Genomic DNA, 23,142 nt, shown 5'->3' on the forward strand with positions numbered 1-23,142 from the left:
GGCGTTCTCTGCATTGTGCATCACATAAAGAGTGAAAAAATAACAATCATTGGATTGTAGTATTAAATATCGCCATGACTACATAGAACTCTGCCACCCCAGGTAACTCAAGCTAGCAATAAAACCAGATTTAAAAATCAGATAAAAGAACACCTTACTGCACAAAGGGGACTGTGAAGACACACAGCCATTTTATATATATTGTAATGTGCACTGTATTATGTATTAGACCTAGATATTGTGTGCATGTACTGATATGTAGGCTATGTGTGATGTTTTAAATTGATGTATTTACGTCCTTTTCTGTACTATGTATTATATAATGTTTTATGTGGACCCCAGGAAGAGTAACTGCTCCTTTTGCAGCGACTAATGGGGATCCTAATAAATACCAAATACCAAAGTGCTGCTCATTAAATAAAATTAGACCAACTTACCTTAACTAGGGTCTCAGACCATGGTTGTGTAGAGAAATATATTTTCTGTTTACTCCTTTTGATTTTGCACATTTTTAAGGGAAATACAATATGTACAACAAAGTGAATTTTGTCATTTTACTGTTAGACATTTTTTATATTTTTTGTATATTGCAATGTATCTGGGAAATTAACAGTACAGTGAATCAAATGATCAAATCTGTTGCCTTCTACTTTACGGGTTGTGCACATTAAATGTATTAGTCCATATTCTTTTTAAGTTCATTGGTAGATGGTTCATTTGATTGTAGGTTCCTTGGGTTTACTTGCATGTTTCTGTTCCTACTTGTACTAATCAAAGACTACCTTACAGTGAGCTCCAAAAGTATTGCGACAATTACATTTACATTTTACATTTAAGTCATTTAGCAGACGCTCTTATCCAGAGCGACTTACAAATTGGAAAGTTCATACATATTCATCCTGGTCCCCCCGTGGGGAATGAACCCACAACCCTGGCGTTGCAAGCGCCATGCTCTACCAACTGAGCCACACGGGACCACAAAAAATTACACATTTTTTGTTGTTTTTGTGTGTCTGTAACTTTCTCACTAATCATTATTCACGATTCATTCAGGACTATCCGTAATCATGGTAGCATCCACATTAATGTAGAAGTGTTTAGAAACATATTCTGTTCTTATTTACAATAAAAGTGACTCCTAAATGACACAATACATTATTTACCATTAATTTCTATTTGGGCATAAAATAATCTGAAACATAACCAAAACAAGCAGCAAATACATCCAACAAGGTTGTAGCGTCATAAGCTTGATGTAATCATTGCGTGCTAGGATTATGGGACTAAATACTAAACTTTTGACTACTTTAATACACATACAGTGCATTCGGAAAGCATTCAGACCCCTTCCCCTTTTCCACATTTTGTTACGTTACAGCCTTATTCTGAAATTAATTACATTAAATAAATCTCATCAATCTACACACAATACTCCATAATGACAGTGAAAACAGGTTTTATAAATGTTAGCACATTTATAAAAAATAACAAACAGAAATACCTTATTTACATAAGTATTCAGACCCATTGCAATGAGACTCGAAATTGAGCTCAAGTGCATCCTGTTTCCATTGATCATACTGTTTCTACAACTTGAATGGACATGATTTGGAAAGGCACACACCTGTCTATATAAGGTCCCACAGTTGACAGTGCATGTCAGAGCAAAAACCAAGCCATGAGGTCAAAGCAATTGTCCGTAGATCTCCGAGACAGGATTGTGTCGAGGCACAGATCTGGGGAAGGGTAACAAAAAAAGTATGCAGCATTGAAGGTCCCCAAGAACACAGTGGCCTCCATCATTCTTAAATTGAATAATTTTGGAATCACCAAGATTCTCCTAGAGCTGGCTGCCCGGCCAAACTGGGCAATCGGCGGAGAAGTGCCTTGGTCAGGGAGGTGACCAAGAACCCGATGGTTACTCTGACAGAGCTCCAGAGTTCCTCTGTGATGGGAGAATATTCCAGAAGGACAACCATCTCTGCAGCACTCCACCAATCAGGACGTTATTGTAGGGTGGCCAGACAAAAGCCACTCCTCAGTAAAAGGCACGACAGCCCACTTGGAGTTTGCCAAGAGGCACCTAAAGGACTATTTCTCTGATATCGCTGCCAAAGGTGCTTCAACAAAGTACTGAGTAAAGGGTCTGGATACTTATGTGTCCAGACATTTTTGCTTTGTCATTATGGGGTATTGTGTGTAGATTGATGAGGGGGGGAAATTATTTAATTATTTTTAGAATAAGGCTGTAACATAATAAAATGTGGAAAATGTCAAGGGGTCCGAATCCACTGTATAAGTGAATTTGTCCCAATACATTTGGTCCCCTAAAATGTGGGGCCTATATAGACAAAGTGCTGTAATTTCTAAGCGCTTCACCCGATATGGATTTATACTGAACAAAAATATAAATGCAACATGCAACATTTTCAACAACTTGACTGAGTTATAGTTCATATAATGAAATCAGTCAATTGAAATAAATTCATTAGGCCCTAATTTACAGATTTCACATGACTTGGCAGGGGCGCAGCCATGGGTGGGCCAGGGAGGGCATAAGCACACCCACTTGGGAGCCAGGCCCACCCACTGGGGAGCCAGRCCCAGCCAATTAGAATGAGTTTTTCCCACAAAAGGGCTTTATTACAGACAGAAATGCTCCTCAGTTTCATCAGCTGTCTTGGTGGCTTGTCTCAGACAATCCCGCAGGTGAAGAAGCTAGATTTTGAGGTTCTGGGCTGGTGTGATTACATGTGGTCTGCGGTTATGAGGTCGGTTGGACTCACTGCCAAATTCTCTAAAACGACGTTGGAGGCGGCTTATAGTAGAGAGATTAACATTATATTATCTGGCAACAGCTCTGGTGGACATTACTGCAGTCAGCATGCCAATTGCACGCTCCCTCAAAACATGAGACATCTGTGGCATTATAGAGTTGCATTTTATTGTCCCCTGTGTAATGATCATGCTGTTTAATCAGCTTCTTGATATGCCACACCTGTCAGGTGGATGTATTATATTGGCAAAGGATAAATGCTCACTAACAGGTACGTTAACAAATGTGTGCACTACGTTTGAGAGAAATAAGCTTTCTGTGCATATGGAACATTTCTGGGATTTTTTTATTCCAGCTCATGAAACATGGGACCAACACTTTACATGTTGCATTTGTATTTTTGTTCAATATAAATACCCTCAAATTAAAGCTGACTGTCTGCCGAATCAAAATTAAATTGTCACTGTCGCAATATTATTGGAGGTCACTGTATATCCTTTCTTAAACTTAAAGCCTTGATACTCTACAGTCTACTGTGTTACTACTCTAGGAGGAGTGTCTCCACCATAGGCTGAGCTAGTTGTTGAACAATGCTTTTACAAGCAGCACATTAATTATTGTGCACAGTGTATAAAGCCAAACTATTCCTCAACAAACTATCCTGGAAGTAAAACCTAAAGCCTTTTTCATGTAGATGCATGGTTCTATGTTTTAAACATGACTCTACCTGTATTTACCTGACTTTACCTGTGTTTACCTGACTTTACCTGTGTTTACCTGACTTTACCCGTGTTTACCTGTGTGGTTTTCTCTCTTTCTATCACAATGCTTCCCTCAGCAAGGACAAGTTTGGAAGGTTTGCTCAGCTCTTCCCTAAATCTCTCCCTCTCCCTCTACCCTTCCTTTCTTTCCTACCAGTATCATGTCCCAGAATTACTTGTATGCTTTTCAGTACTAACAACCTTCACAATTCAACAAACAGGCCCATCCCAAGTTGCAATTGAATCTCTCTGATTATTTCACTAGGTCAAAATAGATATCATAATTGCTACTGTGAATTTTTCCCAGTTTATTTCTTACATGATATCTAACAGTTGCAGACTATCTAGCTTGTTATGAAAAGCGGTGAGCAGCTATAGCCTAACAATTAGATCAGAATACATTATTTTGGTTTGTGAGCATCAAATTTAACAGTTTCACAGTTCCAGGACATTTGCACCACAAAAACAAAAATAATGTATCTTTAGGGATTGAAGATCAGGCAATGGGAAGACATAGGGCCTAGTTCAATTCAGACACTTCATTTTGCAATTCAACACAGCTCTGCTCTCCTCTGCAAAATGAAAATGTTCCCTGCATGGATCCATGGCATCATATCACTAATCTTAAATCCAGTCTTGATCATATGGGGATTTGAACATTTATAACTGTTCTCATACTTCTATCAAGCTCATATTGTTTCTTTACATGTCTGTCGGCTGTACTGTGTTCATTTGAGTGTATTGCGAACCTCAACTCTTACGTGTTATAGACTGAATACTAAAACATTGCTATTCCTGTTTTGTCAGGCTGACGTGCATGCCCAGTGTCATATACCATACACCACCCTACCTCAAACATACATCTGCAAACTTTTTGTTGCTTCTAACATCTAAAATGTAACACACAGTTCAACTATCTTCTCTCCCAGTAGGAGTATGCCTATGCACTGCTTTCTCACTAACTGCTCTCCAACCTCCCATACACCACTCTGTCAGTAGAAATGTATTCTCTCTCTCAATGTCTCTGTATCTCTGTGTCTCGCTCGCTCTCTCGCTTGCTCTCTCTCACACAGTCTCTCTCAATGTATTTTCAAGTCGTGACCGAAATACCACTTTCTTAATTTGACTTATCATCCTATCACTTCTTATCTGCCAATGTTTTGTTGTTGATATGTTGTTAGTATTATTGTTGATGCATCTTTAGCATTTGTCTGTGTTTTTGGCCCTCTTCATTATAGGCTTGTGGTGACCCCAAAGCCAAACCATCCTATCTAATAGACAAGAACCTGGAGTCCGCTGTCAAGTTCATTGTCAGAAAATTCCCAGCAGTTGAAACACGCAACAACAATGTAAGTCTGTCTTTTGCATGTATATTACATATATATTACTTTCTATTTAAGCTCATTTTAAGCCTTGGTATCTATACAATATGTAGTCCTTTCTCTATTGAACTACTAGGTCTGTGCAATACATTTTGTGTTTTGTCATACTTTAATTAAAGCATTTTTTTTATCAAATAGGAATTGTAAATTAAATTCTATCTGAGATTCATCATCCTATCTTTTCAATATTGGTGTACCACCCACATGTACATTTCCATAAATGTTATGTTATGTATGCTAATTCTATCTTTATAGCTAAACTTTTTCAATACAACTAATATATTCTCACCATGTTTGTCTTTTCAAGTATTTTTTCTCCCCAATGCTCAGCTATCACCGTTGGCTGGCTTTGTATTTTGTTAGAAATGTTAAATTGCTTCTTTGGTGTAGCTGTGATGTGTTTTTCTATGTTGTTGTACTTTTTGCTGCAGTGTTTTATGTTTTACTGTTTGTGTTTTTCTTTTGCATGCTAAACTTCTTGGCTTTTTTCTGGAATATTCTTTTGGTAAGTTGAAGCTCCTCATAGTTCCTTTTTTTTCTACGGAGTGGCTGCAGATCCGGCTTTTCTGGACTTTATTTCTCAACAGCTAAATGTCCCRAAGCTTCTGAGCATGTGCAGGATCCTCTCCTTTGCTCCTAGAGAACAGGCTAGTCTGGCGAAGGTGCTCTTTTAATAAAGTTAGATCAAAGTTTAATCAATGTCTGCAAAAACACAATGATAGTATTCTACATAACAAAACCGACTATAATAGTATAACATTACTGTAAGACAAAAACACCATGGTAATTTCTTATGAGATTTTAGGATGATTGAGCAAATGGTTGCATTTTTCTCTCATGTGGCCAAAACTCAACAGGGCGCGCCACTAAGCAAAATATGTGTTTTGATTTAAACTAAACACAGGTAGACTATGCTACAGTGTGTTAACACCATCTGCTATAACATTTGCTCACTGTATTCGGAAAGTATTCAGACCCTTTAACTTTTTCAACATTTTGTTAAGTTACAGCCTTATTCTAAAATTTATTAAATACTTTTTTCCCTCAATCTACACATGGGGATGGGGAATGTTGCTGCACAGCTATTTTCAGGTCTCTCCAGAGATGTTCAATCAAGTTCAAGTCTGGGCTCTGGCTGGGCCACTCAAGGACATTCAGAGACTTGTCCCGAAGTCACTCSTGCATTGTCTTGGCTGTGTGCTTAGGGTCATTGTCCTGTTGGAAGGTGAACGTTCACCCCAGTCTGAGGTCCTGAGCGCTCTGGTGCTGCCATCACCATGCTTCACCATAGGGATTGTGCCTGGTTTCCTCCAGACTTGACAGTTGACATTCAGGCCCAAAAAATCAATATTGGTTTCATCAGACCATAGAATCTTATTTCTCATGGTCTGAGAGTCCTTTAKGTGCCTTTTGGCAAACTCCAAGGCTACATTCCAAACACATAAAAGACACACCCAATCCCCTCAGTCCTCAAATTAAGTGGACACTTCTGATGACGTATCATGACGTCTGACGAGTATACACTTGCAGGGCGAGGGAGGAAGGAATGATTTTTAAATGGACCRCCCTTGCCTGGAAATTCGTYGYTCGTTCATCCAGCGATGATTGTGTTTTCAGACACCGGTAGCTTGTGGGTGCTTTATATGCGCTACAGTCAATTATGATTGCATGTCTACTTATATTAACTATATAATTATTAATATAGGCGTACTGTATGATAGCTAGCAAATTAATTAGCTAACTAACGTTAGCCTGCCTAGCTGGAACATCTGAAGAAGGAAAATGTTTTATTTCTACAATTTCCAAAAGATAACCAAATAAAAACCTCATTATGTTTACGAGAAGTGTTTGTGCCGTCATGTGCATTAGTAGCACAATTTCKAACCTTTTTACATTCGTTTTTACTTACACTTGTATGTTGACTTATCCATATTGACGTTGAMGTTTAACATTTCGGCTGACTTTTCTTACCGAATGTACAATCATCGCAAATTGAATTATGGGGCGTTTCAGGCCCTGAAGTGAACATAATTGTACATTCGCAAACTAGATCAAAAACGAGGGCTGAGGGGCTTACGTTGCAAACWTCCCTTGTTTGGCTAATCGTTTGGACCGACGTCCAAGATGGTGACGGGGAGTCCCCCAAGGGCATAAGGTGAGGCTAAGTGGACGAGGGTGTGTCTTTTTATGAGTTTGAAATGCTGCCAAAGTGGGCTGTTATGTGCCTTTTACTGAGGAGTGGCTTCCGTCTACAGAGATGGTCAGAGTGACCATCGGGTTCTTGGTCACCTCCCTGACCAAGGCCCTTCTCCCCCGATTGCTCAGTTTGGCCGGGCGGCCAGCTCTAGGAGAGTCTTGGTGGTTCCAAACTTCTTCCATTTAAGAATGATGGAGGCCACTGTGTGGAAATGTTTTGGTACCCTCCCCCAGATCTGTGCCTCGACACAATCCTGTCTCGGTGCTCTACGGACAATTCCTTCGACCTTATGGCTTGGTTTTTGCACTGACATGCTCTGTCAACTGTGGGACCTTACAGTCGTGGCCAAAAGTTTTGAGAATGACACAAATATTAATTTCCACGAAGTTTGCTGCTTCAGTGTCTTTAGATATTTTTGTCAGATGTTACTATGGAATAGTGAAGTATAATTACAAGCATTTCATAAGTGTCAAAGGCTTTTATTGACAATTACATGAAGTTGATGCAAAGAGTCAACTTCAATATTCTTTTTCAAGACCTCTGCAATCCGCCCTGGCATGCTGTCAATTAACTTCTGGGCCACATCCTGTCTTATGGCAGCCCATTCTTGCATAATCAATGCTTGGAGTTTGTCAGAATTTGTGGGGTTTTGTTTGTCCATCCGCCTCTTGAGGATTGACCACAAGTTCTCAATGGGATTAAGGTCTGGGGAGTTTCCTGACCATGGACCCAAAATATCGATGTTTTGTTCCCCGAGCCAATTAGTTATCACTTTTGCCTTATGGCAAGGTGCTCCATCTTGCTGGAAAAGGCATTGTTCATCATCGAACTGTTCCTGGATGGTTGGGAGAAGTTGCTCTCGCAGGATGTGTTGGTACCATTCTTTATTCATGGCTGTGTTCTTAGGCAATATTGTGAGTGAGCCCACTCCCTTGGCTGAGAAGCAACCACACACATGAATGGTCTCAGGATGCTTTACTGTTGGCATGACACAGGACTGATGGTAGCGCTCACCTTGTCTTCTCCGGACAAACTTTTTTCCGGATGCCCCAAACAATCGGATAGGGGATTCATCAGAGAAAATGACTTTACCCCAGTCCTCAGCAGTCCAATCCCTGTACCTTTTGCAGAATATCAGTCTGTCCCTGATGTTTCTCCTGGAGAGAAGGGGCTTCTTTGCTGCCCTTCTTGACACCCGGCCATCCTCCAAAAGTCTTCGCCTCACTGTGCGTGTAGATGCACTCACACCTGCCTGCTGCCATTCCTGAGCAAGCTCTGTACGGGTGGTGTCCCGATCCCGCAGCTGAATCAACTTTAGGAGACGGTCCTGGTGCTTGCTGGACTTTCTTGGGCGCCCTGAAGCATTCTTCACAACAATTAAACCGCTCTCCTTGAAGTTCTTGATGATCTGATAAATGGTTGAWTTAGGKGCAATCTTACTGGCAGCAATATCCTTGCCTGTGAAGCCCTTTTTGTGCAAAGCAATGATGACGGCACATGTTTCCTTGCAGGTAACCGTGGTTGACAGAGGAAGAACAATGATTCCAAGCACCACCCTCCTTTTGAAGCTTCCAGTCTGTTATTCGAACTCAATCAGCATGACAGAGTGATCTCCAGCCTTGTCCTCGTCAACACTCACACCTGTGTTAACGAGAGATTCACTGACATGATGTCAGCTGTTCCTTTTGTGGCAGGGCTGAAATGCAGTGGAAATGTTTTTGGGGGATTCAGTTCATTTGCATGGCAAAAAGGGACTTTGCAATTAATTGCAATTCATCTGATCACTCTTCATAACATTCTGGAGTATATGCAAATTGCCATCATACAAACTGAGGCAGCAGACTTTGTGAAAATTWATATTTGTGTCATTCTCATAACTTTTGGCCAGGACTGTATATAGTCAGGTGTGTGCCTTTCCAAATCATATCCAATCAATTGAATTTACCACAGGTGGACTCCAATCAAGTTGTAGAAACATCTCAAGGATGGGAACAGGATACATCTGAGCTCAATTTCGAGTCGCATAGCAAAGGGTCTGAATACTTATGTAAATAAGGTATTTCTGTTTTTTATTTGTAATAAATTTGCAAACATTTCTTAACCTGTTTTCGCTTTGTCATTATGGGGTATTGTGTGTAGGTTGATGAGGGAGAAAAGTAATTTAATCCATTTTCGAATGAAGCTGTAACTTAACAAATTGTTAAAAAAAGTCAAGGTGTAGGAATACTTTCCGAATGCACTGTAATTCAAAACAACACAACACTGTTCTGCTTCTAAACAACACTATACCTCAAGAAGATCTAAATGCATAACTCCATGAAACTGAGATCAAATGATTGGTATTCAGATGCTGCGTGGATGTTTCACTGGTAAAACTTGAATGAATTATCATTCATAATCGACAGTAGAAATGTGAAAGGAGGTTGTCTACGAGTAGAACAGAGACTGGGTGTAAAGTAGAGAATCCCGCACATGCGCAGAAGCTTAGGACCTTTAGCTGTCGGGAAGCAGGGTCCAGTAAAGTCAGATCCGCAGCCTCTGTTTTTGTTTCTATGTTTAGCATGTTCTCTTATTTTCTATGTAGTAGATTCTTGTTTAAGTAATATTGCTAATGATTCATGTTTTATCATCTTTCACACCTCAAGATCATTCAAGTTTTTCTATACTGCTAGGTAACAGTTAACTGTTAGGTAACATTTTGTTAGGTTTTTGTTTGAAAAATAGAATAAGTAACATTTATGTTGTAGGGAAAGAGACCAGGGCTGTCTAACAAATGGCACCCAAATTCTCAATATAGTGCAGTACTTTTAACCAGAGCCCTATTGGTCCTGGTCAAAAGAAGCGCTCTACATAAGGAATAGGGAATAGGAATAGGGTGCCAATTGGGATGCACACCAAAGATAACAATCCAGCCAACATGACTACACATTTGGTTTGTGAGAGGCTATCATTTGCTAAATAAAGGCCCCATTGTGACAGTGCTAAAATGCAGAGATGTTATCGAAATCAACATGAGTATTTTGTAATAATAAAGTTGTTTTTGCGTAGAGCTCTACCTTTTTGAGTTGTCAAAATGTCACCCTGACCCGTTGTGTGATATCCTTGGTAGTATTYCTCAGGATATCAAGGGATGTTAACAGATTGAGACCATTTACACTATCCAGAGAAAACATGCACTACCAAGCACAGATGGTAATGGGAACAAATTCATGATGAAGTATAACATGTTACCACCCTACTACCAGATTCCATCAGCCTATTTTATTGTGCTCATCATTCATTATCCATACCATGAAGCTTTGTGTATCCTGTAAAGTTTAACTTGAATATAAAACAAAATGTTTCAGTTTACAACCATGTTTTTCTTTACTTCTACAGCAACAGCTTGCACAACTACAAAAAGAGAAGTCTGAAATCCTTAAGAATTTAGCGTTGTATTACTTCACATTCGTAGATGTGATGGAATTTAAGGTATGTGCAACTAAGCATCATTCAATGTAGTGAAAAAAGAGAATATCTTATATCTTCACATTAAAAACCAAAGTCTATCAGAATTCCAGTCATTCCAATAAATATTATACCCCTTGATCTTCAAGAATAGGACCTGGAAATATGGAAGTATAGATTAGCCAAATTGTTTTACCTGAGCATAACCCCAAAACTAAGGACTTATTAGCCAGCCCTACTCTGTTGTTTATGATTTTTGTTGTAATGGAGGACTGATTGGGCTCATTGATTCGAGTTGAAAAATAAATGCTGCGCTCATGGAATGGCATGCTTTGAGCACTACTGAAAAGTGCTATTTACATGTGAAAAATATAGATCTGCCATATGCTGCATTTGCTGAAGGCCTATTGTTGACCTTTTTGTTGGTGACACTTTGATATCTTGATAATATCCAGCTGTTTAAAGGGCAAATCCACAGAGGAAACTATAACAAAACGGTCGCCCCGCCCCGTTTTGGTGAAAAGCTGAGGGATGGGCCTGGAGAAATAAACCACTCTCAGATTAATAGACATAGCTATGGATGCAAGGACTGACCATCCATGATATCAAAATTGTTTTAACCATGTTATGAGACTATACAGTGTTTGTTTTATATTTTGGGTTCTCATGTAGTGTGACAGTTGAACTAAGCTCATGAGGCATTTATAAGTTATATTCTTCAAGAATCAATGGATGTAGCAACTACAGATTGCCCCTTTTTAAGTCTATCAAAAGTGTGTGAGTTTGAGCATGTGTCCATTAGACATATGGATTTTTTTTGTTTGTTAGCATGAATTAGATTGAGCAATAAAAGCCCCACTTTTATTCCATAGGCTGGAATCYGCACTATGCAGCTGTTGCAGGGATGCATATTTCACTGGCTGTCCACTGGTTTCAAAAACAATGATTGATAGGCAGCTTGAACTTGGTGAATTCAAACATTATTATTAAAATTAGATATGTGAACAGCCATCCACAACAACCACAATTCCTAAGGCGCAAATTGCTAAATGAGAGAGCAGCAGTGTGATTCACATCAATGCGCTATGTAGATATCAATAACAAGTGATATCCGTATTGCCATAGACTACACCACTGCTGTCATCCTTACCTCTAAGCGTTTATTCAARTTGGATAATCTTTGGATGCCGACAGCAGTCGCACCATTGGAAGACGTGTTGGACTGTAGCCTACAAAAGCCCATTCCTGCTCTTTTCCCGCGATCCAACTACACATTTGGGGTGTCATCATAGTGGTCTCTGATTTATGGTCAGACTCACTAAGGTGCAACAAATGTGCCTATTTTCAATGCTGATTTGAATGTCATTGAGCAAACATCCTTTCTGAATTTAAAAGTAATCCTCGGAAGTAATCATCTAGTTTTTCAAAAGTATCTGTAATCTGATTACAATATTTTAACTGGTAACGTTACAGTTACATTACTCCTCAACCCTGACTGTACATGTGTAATGATAATCCATCACAAATAATAGTTACTTATCATCAAGTTACTATACTGTGAAATGTACATCCGTCTAATATCTTTCTCTCCTTCCAGGACCATGTCTGTGAGCTATTGAACACTATCGATGCTTGCCAAGTCTTCTTTGATATTGTAAGTTATAAGGCACTTTGATCTGTACATAGCATGTAATTACAGGATGCTTTCTCAAATGTTTTCTCAAAGATTAGATTTCACACACTGCCTTCAGAAAGTAGAATTAGTCCTTTTGGAAGTATTTCTTGGTAAGCCATTCTCATGATTTTTGTCATTGTTTAGCACCCCTCCTTTCCTTTGTTTGCTGAAGCCCACCTGAACTCTTGCCTTCAGAAAGTATTCATACCCCTTGACCTATTCCACATTTTCTTGTGTTACAGCCTGGATTCAAAATTTAGTATAATTCTCACCAATCTACACACAATACCCCATAATGACAAAGGGAAAACGTGTTTTTAGAAAATGTATTGAAAATAAAATACAGAAATTTAAGTATTCACACCCCTAAGTCAAAACTTTGCAGAAGCAYCTTTGGCCGTGGTTACATCTTTGTCTTTCTGTGTAAGTCTCTAAGAGCTTTCCACACTTGGATTGTGCAACATTTGCCCATTATTCTTTTCAAAATTCTTCAAGCTCTGTCAAATTGATTGCTGATCATTGCTAGACAACTATTTTCAGGTCTTGATATAGATTTTCAAGTAGATTTAAGTCAAAACTGTAACTCGTCCACTCAGGAACATTCACTATTTTCTTGGTAAGCAACTCCAGTGTAGATTTGGCCTTGTGTTTTAGGTTATTGTTTTGCTGAAAGGTGAATTAATCTCCCAGTGTCTGATGGAAAGCAGACTGAACCAGGTTTTTCTCTAGGATTTTGCCTGTGCTTAGCTCCATTCCGTTTCTTTTTTATCCCGAAAAACTCCCCAGTCCTTAACGATTACAGGCATACACATAACATCATGCAGCCACCACAATGCTTGAAAATATGTAGAGTGGAACTCCGTAATGTGTTATTTTGGATTTGCCCCAAACACAACAGTTTGTGTTCTGGACAAAAAGTTAATTGTTTTGCCAAATTCTTTCAGTAATACTTTAGTGCCTTGTTGCAAACAGGATGCATGTTTTGAAATATTTGCATTCTGTACAGGAATCTTTCTTTTCACTCTGTCAATTAGCTAGTATTGTGGAGTAACTATAATGTTATTGATCCATTGTCAGTTTTTTTCCTATCACAGCCATTAAACTCTGTAACTGTTTTAAAGCCACCATTGGCCTCGTGGTGAAATCCCTGAGCGGTTTCCTTCCTCTCTGGCAACTGAGTTAGGAAGGATGCCTGTATCTTTGTAGTGACTGGGTGTATTGATACACAATCCAAAGTGTAATTAATAACTTCACCATGCTCTAAGGGATATTCAATGTCTGCCTTTTTTTTTTTTACCCATCAACCAATAGGTGCCCTTCTTTGCGAGGCATTGGAAAACCTACCTGGTCTTTCTGGTTGAATCTGTGTTTGAAATTCACTGCTCGACTGAGGGACTTTACAGATAATTGAATGTGTAGGGCACAGAGATGAGGTAGTCATGTTAAACACTATAATTGCACACAGAGTCCATGCAACTTATTATGTGACTTTTTTTAAGCACATTTTTACTCCTGAACTTTAGGCTTGCCATAACAAAGAGGTTGAATACTTATTGACTCAAATATTTCTAAAAACGTAAATCTCCTTTGACATTATGGGCTATTGTGTGTAGGCCAGTGACAAACATATCTGCATTTAATACATTTTTAATTCAGGTGTAACACAACAAAATGTGGAAAAAGTCCAGGGGTGTGAATACTTTCTGAAGGCAATGTAGATGAAATGTTTTTAGATTCAGATTTAATAGTTTGGATGTAGATTCTATTTTTGTTCCCATATCTCTTTTTACAGACTGTAAACTTTGACCTGACCAAGAACTACCTTGACTTAGTAGTGACCTACACTAACCTAATGATGCTATTGTCTCGGATTGAAGAGAGGAAAGCTATCATTGGCCTCTACAACTATGCCCATGAAATGACACATGGATCAAGGTATGTAGGGTGGTGTCTCTTCCTGTCTATGTCCTTTCTCTGGCTCATCTCTGAAATGTTCAATCTCCATTAGCACCATCCCTGTAAAATAATATTAAGGTCATACTTTAACACAATGTTAACGTACTGTTATACCAATTGACAGTGGCCGTATATTAAAATCACATAGTAATATATGAAAAATGCATTCTTAAAACATTGTATGGTAGTTACAGACCTAGCTTAGATACACCTGAGAACTACCAATGTCAACAACATCTTTATTTGTATTTATTTTTTTATTTAGTGATCGAGAGTACCCGAGGCTGGGACAGATGATTGTTGACTACGAGAACCCACTGAAAAAGATGATGGAGGAGTTTGTTCCCCATGGGAAGGTGAATATAAAGTGTCACCTGTTTCTCAACATGTTATGTTCTTTTCCTGAGCACTGACAATGAAAATACATATTTTGGTTACAATTTATAATATAACTTTCGGTTACACTTTACAATAACTTTGATGCTTAAGCAATGATTATGTATGCATATATTGCTTATACAGTTTTATAAATGTATAAATGGTTGATTAATGCTTGTTCATGAAAGTTATTATTAACTGTCATAAACCAATATATCTCTCTCTCCTCCCTCCCCTGTAGTCGTTGTCAGACGCCCTACTCTCCCTCCAGATGGTGTACCCCAGGAGAAACCTGTCTGCTGACCAGTGGAGGAATGCACAGCTACTCAGTCTMATCAGTGCCCCCAGCACCATGCTCAACCCAGCCCAGTCAGACACAGTGAGAATCCAATATATAACATATTCCACTTAGTTTTGATCCAAAGGGACGTGTACAGTACAGTGGGTGTGTACAGTAATGTGATCCCCGCAGGAGTTGAACCCATGACTATGGTGTTGCTAGTGCCATACTTGAGTCACACAGGACCATCAATATACATCTCTCAAATCACACCATTTTCTGCTCACAGGCATGTGCATTTACCTATGATTCTGATTTGTTCTAGATGCCCTGTGAATACTTGTCCCTGGACGCCATGGAGAAGTGGATAGTTTGTAAGTGTTTGTTTTTATTTTACCTTTATTTAACTAGGCAAGTCAGTTAAGAACAAATTCTTATTTACAATGACACCTACCCCGACCAAACCCGGACGAGGCTGGGCCAATTGTGCGCCGCCCTATGGGACTCCCAATCACGGCCGGATGTGATGCAGCCTGGATGTGTGCATAGAGTGGAGTCTGATCTAATTGATTTAATAGGTTTATACCATTGGAGGGAAGGGGGAGCGTGATTGTTTTTTAATTGTAATTCATTGTTCAGGTACAGGCTTATTATTAAAAACATGCATGAAATGTGAAGTCATACAACACTTAAAAATATATAAATCAGTCGAAATATTCTCATTCCGCACAAATACTGTTCAAAATCATATTTCTGTGCCTCTAACTTTCTATCTGTCTCTAACTTTTGATTGTCAGTTGGCTTCATCTTATGTCACGGGGTCCTAAACAGTGATCAGGCAGCTCTGAGCCTGTGGAAGCTGGCTCTTCAGAGCAGCACCTGCCTCTGTCTCTTCAGAGACGAGGTGTTCCACATCCATAAGGCTACTGAGGACCTGTTCATCAACATCCGCGGGTGAGGGACACTAACTTTCTGAGCTAGTTTCCTGAAGCCAGATTAAGCCTAATCCTGGACTGAAAAGCATGCTCAATGGGTACAGTTTGAGCATATTCCCAGACATCTGTTAAGTGTGTGTGTGAGTAAGTATGTTAACTATTCTCCCTTTTCATTTCATAGCTACAACAAGCGTGTGAATGACATCAAAGAGTGCAAAGAACAAGCTCTGTCACATGCGTAAGTGCCTCATAAATGCATCTTATTGCACCAAGATGTTTTAAATGGTATTTGTCACAGTATCCTCTCATTATGAAATTGTTGCCGATTGTTTTTGTTTTGTTACAGAGGTTTGATGCACAGAGAAAGACGCAAGTTCCTGAGATCTGCCCTGAAGGAGCTGGCCACAGTCCTATCTGACCAGCCAGGGTTACTGGGGCCTAAGGTACTGCACTAGTGCTCTATTTTGGTATTTTTACACTTTTATTTAGACAGTATGGAAATCAGATGGGGGTACGGCAGGTGGGAGAAACAGTGGAAGGGTGGACACAGGAATTGAACCCCAGTCTCAAGTGGGAAGATTTGTATGTGTGACTCCTGCTAGGAGTGTTGCCACTTAATGACGGCTCTTCACCTACCCTGCTGCGCGACTGCTCTCTAGTTGTGTTAACATGATAATGTTACATCAGACTAACACCAYWGCTCTCTAGTTGTGTTAACATGATAATGTTACACCAGACTAACACCATAGCTCTCTAGTTGTGTTAACATGATAATGTTACATCAGACTAACACCACTGCTCTCTAGTTGTGTTAACATGATAATGTTACATCAGACTAATGTGGCGGACATGAGTCGGGCATGGTTGCTCATAGCCCCGCCTGCGAACTTCAAATCCAGTGTCTGCCCTCGGAGTAAGAAKGAATTTCCTCTTGGTCTAACGGTCTAAGACGTTGGTTGCTCCAGTGGGAGACCTGAGTTTATATCCCGTGTGTTACACTAACAACACTGCGCTACTGCTCTCTAGTTGTGTTAATATGGTAATGTGAGTTGAACTAACACAATCTAGATTACTGGGCCCTAAGATACCACACTACTGCTCTCTAGTTGTGTTAACATGATAATGTTACATTAGACCAGGGGTCTCCAACAGGTCCACCTATTGAGTAGCACGCCAAACAACTCTGAAAATAGATACAATTTTCACGTGTTCCACTGCAAACTGTCATAAACACATCTCACAAGTATCAGACACCACATCTCCCAGGTACTATCTAATCAATACAACATTAACATTATTCCACCCCTGGTTAGCCCCTATTGGCTTAAAAATCCAAACCTAAAACAATATCTACCAATTCATTTCTAGCAATATTGCCCCTGTCTGTCTGTGTGGTGTGCACGTTTGTCTATCACTCTGTGTGTAGCCAGTTGATATGATAACCGTCTTGTGGGTTGACAGAAATACTTTCCACAAAACCTTCTCAATTAAATGTTAACTGCAAAGTAGGCTTACCTGGCAGAGGTATATCATGAGTAAGTATATAATTTGTGTCTATTATTTGTTATTTGCTAACTTTGCAGAACCATCGCTAGACTGCACTCCTCACTCGATAGATTCACAATTAAATGGCCAGATGCGCAATTTTTTACAATTCAGATATGAGTTGAGCATTGACATGGACTCAGAACATCCAATTTCGTTGTTCTCTATGAACAATTGTAATTTTGAGAGTGAAAAAAAAAAAAAATTTAAAACCAGGAAAAATAAAACAGAAAACATAATTTGGGAAAATATATAACTGAATAAAAAAAATAAAAAATAAAAGATTTTATAGGCCCCCGCTTAGAGTTGTTTATTAACCATTATTTTACAAAGTATATTGACAGAAAACGTAGTACACTACTTTCTCTTGTACACTAAGGACCCAGTAAGAGTGGCAGGGAAGAGGAGAAGAGAAGGATGTGCCTATTTGAAAGCTAGAAGAAGAATTGTAGCTCATGACATACACCACAGTTGTCTACTTGTCTTAACACGATAATGTTACATCATAATAACACTAGTGCTCTGCTGCTCTCTAGGGTAGCATGTAGCCTAGTGGTTAGCGCGTTGGGCCAGTAACCAAAAGGTTGTTTGAATACCCGAGCTGACAAGGTAAAAAATCGGTCAATGTGCCCTTAATCCTAATTTGCTCGAGGGCCATGGTACTACTATGGCTGACCCTGTAAAACAACATATTTCACTGCACCTATCCGGTGTATGTGACAATATAAAATATTTAGTTGGACTAGCACTATCTGCACTCTAGTTTTGTTAACATGATTATGCTAGTTGGACTAACTGTAAAGTGATCAGAGGATTAGGATTCAAATCCTGAAAGATGTGACTAATTGATGGGTGAAAGTAACTATATAACTTGACTCCTGTCCTCTTCATAGGCCTTGTTCGTGTTCATGGCTCTGTCATTCGCTCGGGATGAGATCATTTGGCTGCTACGACATGCAGACAACATCCAGAAGAAGAGCACAGATGACTTTATTGACAAGTAAGACGCATCCTACTGACTCAACTTGTAACTATGGGATTTCCCTTTACCCCTCAGGAAATGTAGTGGCGCTGTGTTTACCTCCTTGAAAAGTCTGTGTCAAAATGTTTCTTCATGACACGTTTTGCTCTTGCTTGATTTTGACCATTAGTAGACTGAAAGTGATGTGTCTTAACTTGAATGTTGACGTGCACCGTTTTGTGGAACAATATCAAAAGCAGAGAAAGTAAAAAACATTTTTGAGTAAAATGACCCTTTAAGGAATGCCATAGTGTGAAGGAGTATTGAGCATACTAATGAAGTGTAGGTCTATTCTATTCTTTTAGATAACTCTTGCTATTCTATGTCCTCAGGCACATTGCAGAGCTGATCTTCTACATGGAGGAACTGAGGGCCCACGTGAGGAAGTATGGTCCTGTTATGCAGAGATACTACGTCCAGTACCTGTCTGGCTTTGACGCCGTGGTGCTCAACGAGCTAGTACAGGTGAGACTGCTCTCTGGATCGAACATTGGCTTGCCTCCCAAATGGCACCCTATTCCCTATATTGCAATACTTTTGACCATGATTCCTAGAGCTCCGGTCAAAAATAGTTCACCTATGTAGGGAATAGGGTGCAATTTCRGATGTACTAATTGTCAATGTTCTCCCTTTGTTTCATAATATCCTAGTATTTATTATATATTATAAACTGGGTGGTTCGAGCGCTGAATGCTGATTGGCTGACAGCCATGGTATATCAGACGGTATACCACGGGTATGACAAAACAGTTATTTTTACTGCTCTAATTACGTAGGTAAACAGTTTATAATAGCAAAAAGGCACCTCGGGGGTTTGTGATATATGGCCAATATACCCCGCGTTGCGTCGTGCTTAAGAACAGCTCTTAGCCGTGGTATTTTGGCCATATACAGTGGGGCAAAAAMGTATTTAGTCAGCCACCAATTGTGCAAGTTCTCCCACCTAAAAAGATGAGAGAGGCCTCTAATTTTCATCATAGGTACACTTCAACTATGACAGACAAAATGAGGGGGGAAAATCCAGAAAATCACATTGTAGGATTTTTAATGAATTTATTTGCAAATTATGGTGGAAAATAAGTATTTGGTCACCTACAAACAAGCAGGATTTCTGGCTCTCACAGACCTGTAACTTCTTCTTTAAGAGGCTCCTCTGTCCTCCACTCGTTACCTGTATTAATGGCACCTGTTTTGAACTTGTTATCAGTATAAAAGACACCTGTCCACAACCTCAAACAGTCACACTCCAAACTCCACTATGGCCAAGACCAAAGAGCTGTCAAAGGACACCAGAACAAAATTGTAGACCTGCACCAGGCTGGGATGAGTGAATCTGCAATAGGTAAGCAGCTTGGTTTGAGGAAATCAACTGTGGGAGCAATTATTAGGAAATGGAAGACATACAAGACCACTGATAATCTCCCTCGATCTGGGCTCCACGCAAGATCTCACCCGTGGGGTCAAAATGATCACAAGAACGGTGAGCAAAAATCACAGAACCACACGGGGGACCTAGTGAATGACCTGCAGAGAGCTGGGACCAAAGTAACAAAGCCTACCATCAGTAACACACTACGCCGCCAGGGACTCAAATCCTGCAGTGCCAGACGTGTCCCCCTGCTTAAGCCAGTACATGTCCAGCCCGTCTGAAGTTGCTAGAGTGCATTTGGATGATCCAGAAGAAGATTGGGAGAATGTCATATGGTCAGATGAAACCAAAATATAACTTTTTGGTAAAACTCAACTCGTCGTGTTTGGAGGACAAAGAATGCTGAGTTGCATCCAAAGAACACCATACCTACTGTGAAGCATGGGGGTGGAAACATCATGCTTTGGGGCTTTTTTTCTGCAAAGGGACCAGGACGACTGATCCGTGTAAAGGAAAGAATGAATGGGGCCATGTATCGTGAGATTTTGAGTGAAAACCTCCTTCCATCAGCAAGGGCATTGAAGATGAAACGTGGCTGGTCTTTCAGCATGACAATGATCCCAAACACACCCCCGGGCAACAAAGGAGTGGCTTCGTAAGAAGCATTTCAAGGTCCTGGAGTGGCCTAGCCAGTCTCCAGATCTCAACCCCATAGAAAATCTTTGGAGGGAGTTGAAAGTCCGTGTTGCCAGCAACAGCCCCAAAACATCACTGCTCTAGAGGAGATCTGCATGGAGGAATGGGCAAAATACCAGCAACAGTGTGTGAAAACCTTGTGAAGACTTACAGAAAACGTTTGACCTCTGTCATTGCAATCAAAGGGTATATAACAAAGTATTGAGATAAACTTTTGTTATTGACCAATACTTATTTCCACCATAATTTGCAAATAAATTCATAAAAAATCCTACAATGTGATTTTCTGGATTTTTTTCCCTCATTTTGTCTGTCATAGTAGAAGATGTACCTATGATGAAATTTACAGGCCTCTCTCATCTTTTTAAGTGGGAGAACTTGCACAATTGGTGGCTGACTAAATACTTTTTTGCCCCACTGTACCACACCCCCTCAGGCCTTATTGCTTAAGTGTATGACTGATGATGGAGTACTCTGGTATATGGGTCTTTCTATAAAGGGTATAGAGTACCAGTGACAACTGTTTGGACAACTGTTTGGAGCTGTTACAAAGTCATTAATAATAATTTGCCTCTTTTTTTCACTTGAATACATTAAGATATAAAGGGGGAACATAGATATATTCAATATAATTCATGAGTTGAATCAAAAAATGTTTAAACCCTTTCTCATGCTTGGAGTCTTCACAGATTTGGCTAAAATCGTGTGACATAAAACATTACCTTTCTTTCTTTACATTTATGATACTGCTGTTTGTTGTTATATCATTTACTAAGCATTTAACAACAATGAATTACACATTGAACTTGATCCTGTAAAATTCCTGGATATTGGACTCTTTTTCTGTATGGAGATCTTGGAAGTGCACTGTAACCTCGTAACATTTCGAATCTCCCAATGTTGAGGTGTGAAAACAGTTTTCATGGGCACACATATACAAAATAATGTATGGATTTCAAAATCGAATTCTTATAACAGAAAGAGTAACTTTAACAAGATTAATCAAATAAAAATTGACACTGTCATTAACGGTCATTAACAATAATTCGGCATAATATTTGTTTGATGTGCATTTTTTATGTGTTGCTGTTTAGGTACGTAGGGAATTTAGCGCACAACATCAGCTGATTCAGGAAAGGGTTTTCTGAATGACAGTCAAGTGATAAAGATCGGGTGTGATACTGCAGACGATTGAACAACATCCAAAGTGCGGGAATTAATGTTGATCTGGAGAATTGACAGAACATTTTGGTGTCTGTTGTTACGGCGGTCAAGATAATTAGCCGTGGACAACATTGGCAAGATCAAATCAAATTGTATTGGTCACATATACATATACACATGTGACAGATGTTATCGCCGGGGTGTAGCGAAATGTTGCGGTTGTAGTTCAATTCCTGAGGTAAGATTACTGTCCGTGTACGTTTTGATCGTTTGTTTTCCGAGTTCAAATGGAGCAATCGGGAGGGTGAAAACGGCGTATTTATTCTTTTTTTTTAATAGAAATAGAAAAAACCAAAAAACTTCATATTTTGATTTTCACATGTGGGTGGGGTTAAATGTTGAATGCCTGTCATTGGTTAAGTGCAAAGCCAACATTTCCTGTCCTTTCAAAGTAGGAGTTCACCCTTCTAACTCCATTCTATGAATATATTATTTATTAATTCATCGATTAATAGCTGCCCATACCGTGCCACAGTGCCAAGATTAAGTAAGATTTCTCAATTTCTGCATAAGATTTCATGTGTATTGACTTATTAATGAACTGCTGTTACTGTAAATGGTTAGCAGACTGATATATCCTAGCTACCTAATTAACCATTGGTTATCTTATTAAATGATGCCATACAGCCAAAACAACAGTATATATTGCTAGACTAGAGATATTCCCCCAGCTATAGTTAGTCAGTGGTTGCACATCTAACTAGCTGGAATGAAGCAAGGATGTGAATAGTAGACATGTAAATATATCATTTCACTGTTTACAGCAGGTCTTCAGCTACCCAGAGCTGTCTGATCAGCCTGATAGGGTGCCGTGGGTGTGTCCAGCTTACACCTGTGCAAATCCATGCTGTAGGTCCACCACACACCTGGAGGATTGTGGGGTCCTGTCCAGAAGCAACCTCTAGCTCCTACCCCTAGACACTTGTGGAGATCTGAGAGGATTGAACAGGTGTAAGCAATATTGCCAAAATTTCACCAAGCCTTTCAGAGGGTACGGTGGAGCTCTCACCATGTCACCACCCATCAAACAATCCCTCTCAGTTCTCCACAAATGTGACTCGTTTCAGGAAACTAGATGTATGTTGTGTGTCGCTACTTCACAGGAGCCATTTGAACATAAACCTTTTTTTTATCTAAATGCATTTTTCTGGAACGTGAACTTTCATGTGCCTTAATAACAAACTTGTATGCCATCTGTAAATACAAATAAAATGGTTAAATTACCAGCCTAGTTGGTTTAGCCACGAAAAAGACAGCAACTTTCCCACTAGCCATGATTGGCTGAGATAATGCCAAGAGATGAGTTCGGATTGGTCTGCCATGTATCATGCTTCTGTCCATAGTATGAGCTGGTCAGTATGTGTAGGTAATCCTTTCTAACGTGGCTTTTTTGAAATATATAATGTAGTAGAACTGCGTAAGTGTTGCTCTCCACTTTCTGGAGGACCGAGTTTTGAAATCAGTGGAATTAGAGTATGATAGCTATGGACATGGAGGAAA

At 39.6% G+C, this 23,142-nt stretch overlaps 1 protein-coding gene across 9 annotated transcripts in view; it reads left to right on the forward strand.

Moving 5' to 3' along the window:
• The window catches only part of LOC111977703 (nck-associated protein 1), a 66,189-nt gene that overhangs the window by 8,696 nt on the left and 34,351 nt on the right, over positions 1 to 23,142 (forward strand). For 3 of the 9 annotated variants that reach the window (XM_024007257.2, XM_024007263.2, XM_024007281.2), the window contains exons 2-14: positions 3,615 to 3,632; positions 4,776 to 4,886; positions 10,495 to 10,587; positions 12,161 to 12,217; positions 14,031 to 14,173; positions 14,460 to 14,550; positions 14,814 to 14,951; positions 15,178 to 15,226; positions 15,650 to 15,806; positions 15,969 to 16,025; positions 16,134 to 16,230; positions 18,226 to 18,332; positions 18,686 to 18,818. In XM_024007257.2, coding sequence (XP_023863025.1) covers positions 3,615 to 3,632; positions 4,776 to 4,886; positions 10,495 to 10,587; positions 12,161 to 12,217; positions 14,031 to 14,173; positions 14,460 to 14,550; positions 14,814 to 14,951; positions 15,178 to 15,226; positions 15,650 to 15,806; positions 15,969 to 16,025; positions 16,134 to 16,230; positions 18,226 to 18,332; positions 18,686 to 18,818 — 1,251 coding nt within the window. Of the gene's footprint in view, positions 1 to 3,614; positions 3,633 to 4,775; positions 4,887 to 5,370; positions 5,425 to 10,494; positions 10,588 to 12,160; positions 12,218 to 14,030; positions 14,174 to 14,459; positions 14,551 to 14,813; positions 14,952 to 15,177; positions 15,227 to 15,649; positions 15,807 to 15,968; positions 16,026 to 16,133; positions 16,231 to 18,225; positions 18,333 to 18,685; positions 18,819 to 23,142 lie in introns of those variants that run through there. The other 6 variants (XM_024007298.2, XM_024007288.2, XM_024007306.2 and 3 more) reach the window with 4 other exon arrangements.

Source organism: Salvelinus sp. IW2-2015, linkage group LG2 (assembly GCF_002910315.2).
Source record: "Salvelinus sp. IW2-2015 linkage group LG2, ASM291031v2, whole genome shotgun sequence".
NCBI lineage: Eukaryota > Metazoa > Chordata > Actinopteri > Salmoniformes > Salmonidae > Salvelinus > Salvelinus sp. IW2-2015.